The sequence below is a fragment of the Nycticebus coucang genome, chromosome 14, assembly GCF_027406575.1.
Source record: "Nycticebus coucang isolate mNycCou1 chromosome 14, mNycCou1.pri, whole genome shotgun sequence".
In the NCBI taxonomy this organism is placed as follows: domain Eukaryota; kingdom Metazoa; phylum Chordata; class Mammalia; order Primates; family Lorisidae; genus Nycticebus; species Nycticebus coucang.
This window is the reverse complement of record NC_069793.1, coordinates 17549380-17564382: the sequence shown is the minus strand read 5'-3', so window position 1 is coordinate 17564382 and position 15003 is coordinate 17549380. Positions and strand designations below refer to the sequence as shown.

The window sequence follows — 15003 nt, the reverse complement described above, 5'->3', positions numbered from 1 at the left end:
TTCTTCTGTTAATCCATTTGGTAAATAAGCTGGTATGTACCTCTTGCAGGCTTGAATCACTGGTATGTAGGAAAATGTCTATGTACAGATATTTTAAATCAGGAAGACAGAACTATAATAAATTTTAAAAATTACAATAATAATCTTTTGTATGGCAAGTGTGTGGTGGGAGATGTCATTTTATTAGTTTATGTGGTTTTTTTTTCTTTCTTGCATTTTAGGTGTCAGCTGTGGTCCATTCAACTACACATCTTCAGCCACTGGAATTAATTTTAATGATATACCAGGAAACTTTTCAGTAATAAATGTGACTGCTCCGAGTGGCTGGAGTTCCCCAGTTGACCCTGGCAGTGCTCAAATTGAGGGACTCACTCCTGGGACGCGCTATAATTTAACCTTCTCAAATGGCTCCAGTATCTGTTGTCAACAAGTGGAAACAAGTGAGCAAGACGTTTCTTTTGGGATGGATTGTAGGGTTTGAGAACATAGATAGCTGTCATCTTATCAGCTGTGTGTTTGAAATCACTTCATCTGAGACTTATATATTAAAGAGTGACTTTTATATCTTTCTTTCCCCCATTCTTGGCCCTGCCACTTGGATTGAGGGATGCCTGGTCACTACAAGAGGTGCTTTGACACTCTCCTTTCTGCCTTTTTTTTTTTTTTGAGACAGAGCCTCAAGCTGTCACCCTGGGTGGAGTGCTGTGGCATCACAGCTCACAGCAACCTCTAACTCCTGGGCTCAAGCGATTCTCTTGCCTCTGCCTTCCAAGTAGCTGGGACTACAGGTGTCCACCACAACGCCCAGCTAATTTTTTGGTTGCAGCTGTCAATTGTTTGGCGGGTCTAGGCTGGATTCAAACCCACCAGCTCAGGTGTATGTGTCTGGCGCCTAAGCCGCTTAAGCTACAGGTGCCGAGCCCTCCTTTCTGCTTTTAAGTATCGTGATGATAGTGCAGTGAGGAGCCCAACTGACTCAGCACCAGAGAGACCTGGGTTTGTTTCCTGGGTCTGCCAGTCTCTAGTTATGTAACCTTGGAAAAGTCATTGATCCTGTTAGGCCCCACTTTCTTTTTCTTTTCTTTCTTTCTTTCTTACTTTTTTTTTGAGACAGAGTCTCACTATGTTGCCTTCAATAGAGTGCTGTAGTGTCACAGCTCACAGCAACCTCAAACTCTTGGGCTCAAGCAATTCTCTTGCCTCAGCCTCCCAAGTAGCTGGGACTACAGGTGTCCGCCACAGCACTCAGCTATTTTTTGGTTGTAGTTGTCGTTGTTTGGCAGCCCCAGGCTGGATTCAAACCCACCAGCCTCAGTGTACGTGGCTGGCACCCTAGCCACTGAGCTATAGGCGCTGAGCTGAGAATCAGGGCCTTTTCTTCTGTGTTTTATTTTTCTGTTTCTGCTTGTTACTCCTTTTCTGAATTAATTAGGATGCGTCCATGGGATGATTTTACTGTTAATAATCATGATGACATCTGTTGGTTTAGGATCCTGTACATGTACAGTTTTACAGAAGATGATATGAGGTGACTTTGAGTAAAACTACATGGCTGATTTCAAGTAGAATTGAACTCCGAACCCAGATTTATAATGTCTGAATCCAGCGACCTCGTTTATCATATCCTGGTGGTTTAGTCATAATCTTTCATGTTTAGTGAGGTGTGTTAGAGCTGTGAACAGAGGAACCTGAGACTGAGAGGTTTTAAGAAACTAATTCTAGTCATATAGCAAACGGCTAGAGCGGTTTTCAGGTCCACAACCGTATCTCCAGACCAGCTCTTTTCTCCTTATGCTCTTTTGCCCTTGCCATTTTGTGTCAGAAATCTGCTAAGTTTCCTTCTGACATCAGGATCTGGCAACAACTATTATATGTGTTTCTGTCTCAAAGAGCATCTCTCTAAGTGCAGTGTTGTGTGAGAACGGGGAGATAGACCCACCGGTGCAGCCTCCGTCTCTTTCACATCAGCCTCTGGGCAGCTCTGACCCCTCCGTTGCAGTCACAGTAACATGATCAGTTTCTGTCAGGGTTACCTCCGTCCTAAAGCCTCTGTTTCACCAGCACACCTGCACGTATGTATAAGGACTTAAGTAGATTTTGTTGCAGGGATGTCTAGAGGCAAGTAAAAAGAAATTAAAGTCTGTGATTGTGAAATTCACTGCTGGAAGTAGATGTCCAGAGAAGGCTTCCTGCTTACATTCTTTTTTTCTAAATGTAATTTTTCTTCCTCTTTTTTTGAAAACAATATTTAAATAGGACCCAGTTCTGTATTTGACATTGAAGCTGTTTCTATCAGTCCAACAAATGTGACCCTAACCTGGAAAAACAATGACACGGCTGCTTCCCAGTACACATACAGAGTGACGAATGAAGTGGAAGGTAAACCAGTTTGTGTTACGAGTCAAACCAGGTGTGGCATCACAGACTTAAGTCCAGAGACTTTTTATCAGTTCTCCATCACTCCGGGAATGGGCAAGGAGGTCTGGGGAGATCCCAGCTTCAGAAATGTCACAACAGGTAAGAGGTTTGGATTCTGGGGGTGATCAAGGGCCAGTTCTTAGTATATCCTGGGTTCTGGAGCCCTGTCCATTCAAGTTGCCCGTAGGAAAGAGATAGTTTTTGTAAACTAGGGGAGAAAAGGTGCTGTGTTGTTTCAAGCCCAGGAGTTCCGGTGGTCAGATCATTCACCATGAAGATCCTATGTGATTTGAGAAGTTCTAACTACTTCTGTTTGGTTTTAAGAATGTTTGCTGTTCTTGGTTAACACCCACTTTCCTGTTAAGGCTCAGGAGTAGAGACCACACTGGAAATGCATTTTGATGGCAATTACCTGCCTTTTATGTTCCCAGGGAAATGATGGCTGTTTATGTGGTTCCCAGGAGCTTCTGTTGGGCAGGAAATTTTGGCACACTTTATTGAGGAGTGTGGGTTTCACATGAAATAAAAGCTCAGTGACATTTGGGTTTTAATTAAGATTGGACAGCTTAGATTTTGATTTAGCTTAGATGTCCGTAACCTAAGCCATCTTTTATAAGCGGCAAACTTGAGCTCTTTTTTTTTTTTTCAAGCTGAAAAGAGCCCTAAATTAAAAAATCTAACACATAAGCGAGAAACTCTTTTTAAGGCGTAGAGAACCAAAAATGGAAAAAAGAGGTCCCCTGTGTGCTTTCTGATCCCAGCGTGTGCGGTGCCATTGGCGGGGGAGGTCCAGGTACGCCCGAAGAGAAGGTGGAGAGATGACAGGAGAGAATTCATGAAGAAAAAGACACAGAATTTAGACATGGCAATGGGGACAAGGTGACACAGAGCGGCTGACGTAGGACAAGGCGGTGGTGAGGTGGCAGGACATACCTGGCAAAGGTGCTGGGCATCTCTGTCCACCCCGAGCCCCGAGCACAGGGCTGTGCCCGAGTAGGTTCCTAGTGACCGAGCCGGTATGTGCTTCCTTAATATGTTATTTTGTCCTCACAGTCACCCTGGGGGCTGTAGCTGAAGTGTAAAGTGGAGAAGTTAAGTTTCATTTGACATCTCAGAGTTACTGAGCAGCAGGTGGTGGGGCGGGAGCCCAAGTGCCTGTCTCCAGACCCCTGCCGGGCAGTGATGCTTGTGACAGTCACCCAGGTCTGGTGAGGGCCAGGGACACCTGCTTCTTGGAGGACCTGGCGGGCTTCTGGGTGTTACAGTTCTTGAATAAGAGTAAAAAGAAAAAGGCACACAAACAACTCTTTGCACAAGAGACATTTGTTGTGAGGAATTGGGTCCCAGAGTGGATTGTGTTGTTTCAGAGCTGGACAGTGCCTTAGGGTCACCCAGGCTGTGTCTGTATGTTCAGCCCCTGCAGAGCTCAGGCAGGGTTTTGGCTCAAACTGTCCCACCACCTGCACTCACTGGCGCTTCAGGCTGGAGCTTGGGCTCTGGTTCCCCACCACAACCAGTAGTGGGTGCTCTCGAGCAAGCTGCCTGGCCTCTGGTCCCCACTGCTCTTCTCAGACCCAGAGGGAGTGGTTGGATTATGTCCCTGTCAGCCACATACAGTGATGGAAGGAAGGGCAGGGGTATAGTATAGATGGAAAGTCTTCTGGAAGATCCCCTTGGGGTTGGAAGACAGCAATGTGCTCCTTAGTTGAAATGTGTTGATACTGTAAAATGACATTATTTGTATTATCTTGAATTGAAACCATTAGACTTAACAAGCAATCACTTTATTTGATGCCTTGTTCCCAACATCTAAAGCAAATATAACTAAATGCCTCTGTTTAAAGGAGGTAATTTACAAGAGTTTCAAATCATCGTTGGGGTTAATCATGGGAGAATAGTGCAGAGACTAAACTAAGGCATTTTGGTTTCAAGGTTTGTTCTTTCCCCTCTTTTCTGCATTTTTTTTTTTTTTTTGGAGACAGAGTTTCACTTTGTTGCCCTTGGTAGATAGCTCACAGCAACCTCAAACTCTTGGGCTCAAGTGGTTCTCTTGCCTCAGCCTCCTGAGTAGCTGGGACTACAGGCACCTGCCACAATGCCTGGCTATTTTTTTTTACAGACACGGTCTCACTCTGGCTCAGGTTGGTCTCGAACCTGTAAGCTCAGGCATTCCACCTGCTTTAGCCTCTGAGAGTGCTAGGATCACAGGCGTGAGCCACCGTGCCCGGACTTCTTTTCTGCATTTTGATGTTTTTTTTCTCCCACCGTGAAATGATGGAAATGCATTGGGTAAAGAAGTATTTTTTAGTGCAGCGTTTCTCAACCTGTGGGTCGCGACCCCTTTGTAACAAAGAAAATACATCCTGTATATCAGATACTTACATTAGGATTCAAAACAGTAGCAAAATTACAGTTATAAAGTAGCAACGAAAATAATTTTATGGTTGGGGGTCACTACAACCTGAGGAACTGTATTAAAGGGTTGCGGCATTAGGAGGCATTAGGAAGGTTGAGAACCACTGTTGTGAATCAGATTCAGACATCGGTGACTCCAGTTAGTCTTCATGTAAAGTGACTGTCCATATCTTGTCCTTTAATGCCCATCATGTGTTTTTAAAATAGCGCCTGCTCCTACTCTGGTTTCTGGTCTTCGTGTTGACTCCGTGGATATGAGGAAGGTTGTTGTCTCCTGGAGCAATGACAATGGCACTGCCTCCTGCCAGATGCTTCTGGAAGGCAGAAGCCTTGACGAGTCTACTGAAAACTTAACAATCAGTATTTTAGACTTGAAGCCAGGGAGTCGATGCTGTTTCAATCTGCGTCTTCTAGAATCGAATGAGGTGAAGAGAGACCTGGTTCCTTCCTTCCTTTTAGGTAAGTTAGAAAATTGTGCCTCTCGTTTTTCTTGCCAGTTTTGATTTTCAGGAACTTGGCAGTTTTAAAAAATACTGTTCTTCGATTGGTATAGAGTTTTAGACTGTGTAGGGCAGAGGGCTTTCCCTCTGCATTTTAGTGTGAGCCCGCGTCTGAATGAGGAAGGAAGGGAGGGTGTTCTCAATTTATAGGTGGACATATGGGGCTTGGAATGGTGATGGGGATGGAAACTTTCTGGAATCTGGCATCCAGGAGAGAGTAGATGTCCTTTTAGTGGTTTCACTATATTACCATTGGTAGAGTGCTGTGCCGTCATAGTTCACAGCAACCTCAAACTCTTGGGCTTAAGCGATTCTCTTGCCTCAGCCTCCCGAGTAGCTGGGACTACAGGCACCTGCCACAATGCCCAGCTGTTTTTTTGTTGCAGTTGTCAGTGTTGTTTAGCAGGCCCAGGCCAGGCTTGGACCCACCAGCTTCAGTGTATGTGGCCGATGCCCTACTCACTGAGCTATTGGATGCCCTACTCACTGAGCTGTTGGATGCCCTACTCACTGAGCTATTGGATGCCCTACTCACTGAGCTATTGGCACTGAGCCCCCGTTAGTGTTTTTATCTTTTAGTTGAACAAATAGCAGGTGTGTTAATCCAAGTTGAGCCTTTGGAGGAGCTTATCCCACCCACTGAGAAAGGGATGCTTAGATGGAAAATCTGGCAGCTGTTTTCTGCACTGACCTTGGAGTAGTCATTTGCAGACACTACAGCGTTCACATGGAGTACCACCTGTGGGCACTGTCTGACGAGTCATCTTATGGGGTGGGGGTGCTGAACAAAGATGGGGGACGTGTTTCCCTCTTGTGGTTAATGTCTTTGTTTCTTTGCTTGAAACAGATGTCAACGGCACTGAAAGAAGCCTGGCAGACACCTGGCCCCAGGCCTGCGACAGTGCTACCATGCCTGTGTGTGTTGTGAACTTCCCTGGGCCTACGGCTCCATCCTCTGGCCAGCAGTCCCAAGATACACACGTCCTGCTTGTTGGGTTAAAGCCTGGCACTCAGTACAAGGCCACTGTTTATTCTCAAGCAGCAGGTGGCACAGAAGGAAAGCCTCAGACTGTAGAGTTCACGACAGGTATGTTGAATTTTATAAAATGGCTCCAGCACAAAGTCGTGTCTTCTGAGATTCTGGTTCTGAGTTCTTTCTTTTTCTTCAATTTAAAAAATTTATTGAGACAAAAATCTCACTTTGTCTCACAGACTGCCATGGCATCATAGCTCATGGCAACCTCCAACTCTTGGGCTCAAACGATTCTCTTGCCTCAGCCTTCCTAGTAACTGGGATTACAGGCACCCACCTCAACGCCCAGTTATTATTATTTTTGTTTGTTTGTTTTAGCAGGCCAGTGCGGGGTTTGAACCCACCAGGCCTGGTACATGTGGCTGGCACCCTAACCACTGAGCAGTGGGCTCCCACCCTCTGAGTTATTTCCTGCTTAGCAAGTTTTGTTGTCTGGAAGAAGTTTCTGGAAGATTTTTTGGACAGAGGTGATCTCCTGAGTTTCTTCTGAACTTCTTGGGCAAGACATGTCTTTCTTTAAGTGCAGTACGTATACGTAGGTCACTATGAAAGTTCTGAGACAGACTGTGTTATGTCAACAGTGTCCTTTCTGATTCACAGGTACAAGTTTGAACTTGCTTGGCTTATCAGTATTGCCGGGAGGGCTTCATATGTTTCCATCTGATGGATTTTGTATTTCTTGATTTTTGGTATCTCTAAACTTTCATAATAACCCTCCGTTATAAAACAGATAGAGCAGCTCTCATATGAGTCCATCTTTCATTTATCTGCATTTAGCCAGTGAGACAGGCTGGTATAATAGCTTTCTCTTATAAATAGAGAACCATTGGTTAATTTTTAATCCCTGTGAGATAAAGAAACCAGTTCCCTCTTTGGGCCTTCCTTTGGGGTTCAGACAGGTCTTTTATTGAAGCACTTGCTGACTGCACAGTTGCTGCTTCCTGGCTGTCAGTACCAGCGTGGCCACTCTCCAAACTGACCAGTATTTGGAGGCTTTTGGATTGGTGCAGATGAGAGAGTAAAGAAATGCATGGTTTCTACCCTCAGGGAATGTTGAGGACAGCTGGGGAGGTGAGGCAGACACACAGAAAAGTACACAGTCAGACTGGATGGGCTCAGGAGTGAATACAGCCTGATTGTAGGCAGAGAGGACTGAGTCTGGGTATTTGATCCAGATATACATATATTTACATTTCCAAAGGCTGTCATAGGCTCACAAAACTGAGGGAGCAAGTGTCAGGGCTAGAGGAATAAGGAGAGAAACAGCCCTCCGGAGGGCTGGGCTGTGCTAGATCTAGTGACACACCAGGGTTCAAAGTCTGGGAGGGAGGAGGTGTCAGAGTCTGCTTTCTGCATGGCTGTGCTGGGGGAGGGAGTTGCTATCTCCCCATCTTCCCGCAGGTGACAAGTACCTCCTCCACCAAAAAGGTCGGGGTTCTGTTCGGTAGGGAGGTTGGGCCCCGTGCAAGTATCATGGCCCTGTTCACACTAGCTGCCCCCGTGCTGCTGTGGACCCTGGACTGTGGGAGCACAGTCCTAACCTCCAGTCTTGGGGAAGGCCTCTCCTACAGGGAGGACATGAGGCTCTGTATACATGGGGGGAAGTCGAAGACAGGTCATTGAGGACACACCCTGAGGGAAAGTGCCCTGAGTGGACCTGAGGTGGGTGTGTGGAAGCTGAGAGCAGGTGAGCTGAGGGCCGCGGGGCTGCAAGGGAGGCTGTGGCTTCTTGTTTGAGGCCCATCAGGTTGCTCTGGCTATTTGATGACTTAAGAAAAAAAAATTCTTTTTGTAAACAAATATTTACAAAGGCTGTGATAGGCCCATAGACCTCGCTGTACCTAAGGAATAACTAGGTAGTTGGGTGTCAGAGGAATGGTTGGACGGTGAAATGTGGGTGGCGTGGAGAGTGGGACCCCCAGGCAGGAGACCAGCCAGGAGGGCAGCCCGTGTCCCTGGTTTGGGTGATGGGAATGGAAGCAGGAGTGGGGTGTGGGAAGGAGGGGCGTTGGGGTGTGTAGGCATCTCAGGGACCCTGGTAATTCCTAAGAGGTTGGATTTAACTCCTAGAGAGAGGTTTCCTGCATGCTTTGAGAACCGTCTCTTCTTTAGAGAGTGTAAAGGGGGAGGGGAATGGGTTTTAGAATACTAGGAGGCAGTCATGGGCCAGACTGCCTTACTTGTACAGAGCTAGAACATTTGCAGCTTTTCTTGGAATCCGTGTTGAGGGAGGGTCCCCGTGTCCTTACTTCTTCCCTTGGGATGATTTTGCTGATGTGTGGGTGGGGTGGGGAGGATATGGTGTGGGAGAGGCTGCTGGACCTCACATCAAGGGCCCTGAGCGCTCTGCAGGAGCAGCAGGGCTGGGTGGGCTGCCAGGGGAGGAGGGCTTGGTTTCCACAGGGTGGGTGAGCTCCAAGAGGAGGAGGAGCCCCCACGGGTGCCGTCGGCAGTGGTGGGATTGTCCTGCACACGAGAAGCTTGTGTGAGAAGCCGTGGGGATAGGTCCAGCCAGAGGAAAGACCCTTCACCTGATTGACTAAAAGGGGTCATGTGGGTCAGTGTGGGTCTTGGGTTCCCTGCTTTTTAAAGTGGTTTGAGGAAAAGTAAAATAATAAATAGTGCTGGTGTTTGGAGTCTTGGAGGTATGAGTACACACACATTCTGGTTTGTGCTGCACTGCCTCAGCGCACGGTAAACAGTAGTTACAGGAGCTGTTCCTTCTCTGTGCGTGTCTTAGTGAGTTCAGCATGGCAAATTACCACAGACCGGTAAACATTAAGGCTAGAAGTCTGAGACTGGGGTTGAAGGGCTTCTTCTGAGCTGGGGACTCCCTGGGTCCCCACACGGCTGCAGGGTTGAGGGAGCGTCTCTCTCAGGCCTCTTTGATTAGTAGGCACTATCCTCACTCTTGAGTGGAGATAATTCCTGACCTCATTACCCCCCCGAGGCCCCACCTCCTGCTACCATCTCACTGGGGGTTAGGATTTCAACATAGGAATTTTGGGAGACACACATTCAGTCCATTACAAGACACACACACACACACACACACACACACACACACAGAGAAAACCTCACATCTTTCAAGAAACTAGTTAGGTGGGGCAGCATTAGGAAACCCATCAAGGATGCTGAGGCCCCCAAACTAGTTGTGGCAGAAGGCCTTGCTAGGTCTGGCAGGTGAGGGGAGGATATGGGGAGAGTGGGGGACACAGCTGTGTCAGGACCCATGGCCCAGAGTGGGGGGACACGGCCCACCTCCCCTGGCCCTCTGGTGCCCGTCCACCTTACTGGCCTGTGGGACCTGGTCACAGACATGCGGTAAGGCCTGTTGGTAATGCTATGTGCAGGGTAGCCTCGTGGCCACAGCAGGTGAGAGGAGGACAGAGGGCAGCTTGGGAGTGTGGGGTGGGCACGCAGCTAATACCTGGCACTCTCACGCTGTCATTTCTAGAGCTTAGGGTTGCTGTCCTGATTTCTATAGATGAGGAAACTGAGCTTAAGTGCTTTTCCTGGGGCCCAACTGGCTATTGAAGCAGAACTGGGCTTGGAACCCAAATCTGCCTCGTGCTTGAAGTCTGCAATTTTAATCGATCATGGATAGTGTTCACTTTCAGATGGATTTATGCTTGGGGACTTCTCTAGCACCGAGGGCAAAGCACACGTAGGGTCCACGTTATCGTTTATGAGTTCTTTGTATCTCTGAAGTCAACTCAAGAAAGGACAAAGAGTAGCCCTGCAGGTGCGGTGGGCCAGCTGGTTTCATCACTGGCCAGCGATGCTGGACTTTGCCTGGGACCCACACACCTTGCCGGCTTGGTTAGATGGTGTGGAGGAGGAAGGAACGACCCTGAGAGTGTTTCTCAGCCTTGGCGACGTGCCCCGATGATGACTTCTGTCTCTCTCTCTGCTGTTGTAGTTATTTTTAATTTCTCTTCTGTCCTCACAGATGCTAGCCAGGTTTTTGACGTCACGGTCGTGAACATCAGTGCCACAAGCTTGACCCTGACCTGGAAAATCAGTGATAATGAGTCATCCTCTGTCTATACCTATGAGATAGTCGTGGCTACGGAGACCAGTTTCTTCTCTTTCAACGTCAATGAGACGCAGGCCGTCATCCTCGGACTCACCTCGAGTACCCTCTACAACGTCACAGTGTATCCTCTCCTAGGTGACACCAAGGGCACACCGGGCTCCCTCCAAGTGTACACCCGTGAGTTCACATGCTGCTCTAGCTAACCTTTCTTGCCATCCTCCTATGTGCCAGGTTCAGATACAGACTGGAGAAGCTCCAACCCTGCCCCCTGAGAATGCATAGCCCAGCATGGGGTCCAGAGGGCTCTAACCCCCTCCAGGGTGTGTGAGATAATAATGGTGATCCTTGGCTCACTTGGGGACCTTGCCACGGCTGAGCTCCACGTGGCACGTTTTCCACGCACTGTTTGACTGAGTGTCCACAACAACCAGTCATTGAGAGAGATGTGGTTGGCGCTGGCTTTGTTTTGTGGATAAGGAAGCCAAGGCCAGGAGGTGGGATGTAGGCAGGCATCACACCTTGTTAGTGACAGAGGCGAGGATAAACCTCTGGTCTGTCTTGACTGTGGCCTGTGCTTGTAATGACCATGGTAGTGTGGTACAGACCTGGAGGGAACGGATATATGGAGAAAAAAAGAACCTGCATGTTCATGTCCCTTGGCTGCTGGCATTATAATGACACGCTAGCACATGAGCTGTATGTCTCATCTTTTGTTTGCTAAATGTCCCTAAAAAAATAAGATGTTCAGAAGCAAATAAGAAGCTTTCTGTTCTGAAGAAGGCTGACAGTGTAAAATAAGACAGTAATGGTGTACGAGGGGTGTAGTAGTATCACCCCGACTTTACTGCTCATCATCAGCATAGACACCAGCTGTGCTCAGGGCCAGGAGCTCTACACACATAGCAGCGGCTTCCGTGATGGGTATTAGGGTCCCCCTTTCACAGATGAGCAAACTAGAGCCCGGCTGAACACTTTGCCCAGGGCTGTAGAGCTAGCACGTGGTGAGCAGGAAATTTAACCCAGGGTGCCTGGTTCTGCACCAGGCTCGTCCTACAAGGATGCTTTACGCAAATGCTTCCCCAGGAAGCTTTTGTGGGGGAGGGGCAATAAAGTCTATTTTCATTTCTTTCCCTTTTACTTTTTTCCTGTTTAATCTCTCTATTATTTACTACTAAACTACAACAACCCCTTCTCTCCCACCTCCTAAGTTATCATCAGTGGCTTAAACAAGATGATTTTATTTCTTTCTCCTCTAACAGAAGCCCAGGACTAGGCAGGATGGGGGTGGTGGAGTGTCAGCCAGGGCTTAATGGCAAGAAACAAACTAGGAGGTATTTTAAGCCAAAAGGCATTGTCCTTTGAGAGCTTATAGGGTCAGTGGAAGGGCTGGTGTATTAGTTTGCTACAGCTGCTGTAACGAGGACCACGGACTGGGTGGCTGAAACAACAGAAATATATTTTCCTGACTGTTCCAGAGGCTGGACGATGGAGGCCGAGGTGGCAGTGGGTTTGGTTTCTTCTGAGCCTGTCCTTGGGTTTGTAGATGGCCATCTTCTCCCTGTGTCTTCACGTGGTTGTCCTTCCATCTGCATCCTCACCTCCTCTTCTTAGCATGCATTTTGGGAGTTGGGCACAATTTAGCCCGTAATCGCTGAGGAGCAGGTGTTAGGATTGGTTCCCAGAAAGGACTCCTGTCCTAAGGCTGCAGAACTGGCTGCCCTGGAGAGCCACCGACTGTGGAGTGAGGAATCGGGAGCCTCTGCTGCAGTTGCTGGATTCAGGAATGTCATGTTCTCACCTGCGACCCGGGATCAGGAAGCTGTAGCCACGGCTGCAGTGTTGGTAGCCTGAGCTGTGGTCATCACAGCCGTGTTCTGGAAAGAGGGAGGAGGGGCTGCAAGTTGTGCTCCAGTCTTTAAGGATTATTTCTAGAAGTCCTGCAAATTTCTGCTCACGTTCTTAGTCACATGGCTGCATCTAGCTATAAGGGAGGCTGGGAAATGTTGTCTTTATTCCCAACGGCCACGTACGCAGGTAAAAATCTGGGGGTGTGATGAAGGGAAAAGCAGGGAATGCATTTTGGGAGTCAAGAGCACCTCTGCCACACCTCTCTGAACAGAGGCTCTGGAGTTCTCAGTAATGCGTTTAAGATAAAGCAGCCAGGAGCAGCCAAGGTTCTCCCGGAGAGACTGGGCCCTCGACCTGGGGGTTCATTGCCTCCTCTCATTCTCTGTGGCAGACTTTGTGCAATTTAAGCACCCAGTTTGGGCACTTGGCCAGAAGCACCACTTTGCTCTTTCCTTGGCTGGAAGCACCAGTTTCTGAAGGGTTTGTGTTTTAGGTAATGATATAAAGAAGAGGAGAAGGGGGATCAGGTGTCCTAAGTTTTCATTTAATGCCAGCGTAACTATTTTGTGAGGTAATCATCCCTGTCTTTTGGAGAAATAGATCCTAAATCCAGGCATTTATTTTCTTCCCACAGCCCCTGGTCCAGTTTCCAACTTTCGAGTGACAACAGTTGGCACAAGAGAAATTGGCTTAGCCTGGAGCAGCAATGACTCGGATTCCTTTAAGATAAATATCTCATGGGATGGAGCTGGAGAATCTTGGGTGAAAACAACCACTGATCAAACTGTTATCATTGATGACTTGTACCCTGGAACCAAATACCATTTTGAAATATTTCCACAAGGACCAAATGGGACCCAAGGGCCATCTCAAACAGTTTACAGTAGAACCGGTAGGCAAATAGGCTTCTTTTTTAAATGTTGACACAACTCCATGGGGTGGATACTGTCATCTCTGTTTTGCAGGAGGGCCTCTGTGAGCTTAGGAACGGGCCCAGAGTGACGAGGGGGTGCCTGGCCGCTGTCTGGCTGTGAGATCAACAGCTTACCAGCCATGGGTACTGACGCTTTTGTTTGGTGCAGCTGCAACCTAGTTTAGTGCTGGTGAGGAGAAGGTGTCTCCTTCCTATAGCCTGAGACAGGCCCGTTGAATGGAAGTCAAGAAGGATTATAGTAGGGCCCTCGATTCTTAGGGGGTTACCTTCTATATTATTAATGGAATAGCTGCCATTCTTACTGGGAAGAACCCATCTAATAGCATTAAAAGCAAACAAATACCGTATGATCTAGCAATTCCACTCCTAGGTGCCTATCCAAAAGAATTGAGAGCAGGGTCTCCAACAGTTATTTTTACACCAGGCTTCATAGTAGCATTATTCACAAGAGCCAAAAGGTGGAAACAGCTAAGGGTCCATCAGTAAACAAATGGGTAGATGAAATGTGATATATCCATATAGAAGAATATTATTTAGCCATAAAAAGGAATGAAATCATGATCCATGCTGCAGCGTGGATGCATCTTGAAAGCATTATGCCAAGTGAAGCAAACCAGGCACAGAAGGTCAACCCTGTGTGATTCTACTCACATGAGGCTCCCAGAACAGGCCGGGGCACAGACACAGTAGAATTAAGGTAACTGGGGGCTGCAGGAGGGGAGACGGGGAGTTACTATTTTATAGGTATAGAGTTTACTGTGAGGATGATGCACATGTTTTGGGTATAGATAGTGGTGATAGTTACACAACATAGCCAGTGTATTTAACGCCACTAAATTAAATGTGGACAGATGGTTAAAATTGTAAATATTTTGGTATGGATATTTTACCACAATAAAAAGGAAGAGAAATAAACACAGCTCTACTCTTCTAACTTAACTGAATTATTTTTATCTCTGTGTCCATACTCCATACATTTTGTTTGCATTGCTATAATTACTGTACAAATAACTTTTTTTTTTTTTTTTTTTTTTTTGAGACAGTGTCTCACCATGGCGCCCTGGGTAGAGTGCTGTGGTGCCACAGCTCACAGCTACCTCCAACTCTTGGGCTTAAGCAATTCTCTTGCTTCAGCCTCCCAAGTAGCCGGACGACAGGCGCCCGCCACAACACCAGGCTATTTTTTGTTGCAGTTGTTATTGTTGTTTAGCTGGTCCAGGCTGGGTTCGAACCTGCAAGCCTTGGTGTATGTGGCTGGCGCCATAACCACTGTGTTACAGGCACTGAGTTTGTACAAATTATTTTGTACTTCAACTTTTTTTTTGTTTGTTTGTTTTGCAGTTTTTGGCCAGGACTGGGTTTGAACCCACCACCTCTGGCATATGGGGCCGGCGCCCTACTCCTTTGAGCCACAGCCGCCACCCAACTTTTTTTTTTTTTTGCTCTGTTCATACCATAACTTCCCCCTGTAGTATGTGTGGTCCTCGTGTTTCTAGGGGACGCAGAATGTTTCCTCATGCAGCCAGATCGCAGTTCCCACAGCCCTTCCCTTTTTAATGGCATATTTAGGTTATTTCTAGATTTTCTTTGTTATGTTTGGCTTTCAGGGTCCTTTGTGCATGGAATCCCTTTGACATTAGGAATCTGCTGGTAGGGAAAGAGGCTCTCCTAGCTGCCTTGCTTTAGGGAGAACACACTTAAAATTAATGAACTTCATGTTGGACTAGATAGAACACACACAGTGCTTTTAATAATGCAAAGGGTTTTATAGTGGAAGTGTTTCCTTTTCTTGTCCCCCAGCCACCCAGTTCCTCTC

General features: G+C 47.3%; 1 protein-coding gene across 1 annotated transcript in view; it reads left to right on the top strand.

Moving 5' to 3' along the window:
• PTPRJ (protein tyrosine phosphatase receptor type J) overlaps positions 1–15003 on the top strand; it is a 172347-nt gene that overhangs the window by 126743 nt on the left and 30601 nt on the right. The window contains exons 3-8 of the mRNA XM_053561756.1: positions 222–440; positions 2257–2517; positions 5041–5292; positions 6181–6420; positions 10319–10582; positions 12888–13145. Of these exons, the coding sequence (XP_053417731.1) occupies positions 222–440; positions 2257–2517; positions 5041–5292; positions 6181–6420; positions 10319–10582; positions 12888–13145 (1494 nt within the window). The remainder of the gene's footprint in view (positions 1–221; positions 441–2256; positions 2518–5040; positions 5293–6180; positions 6421–10318; positions 10583–12887; positions 13146–15003) is intronic.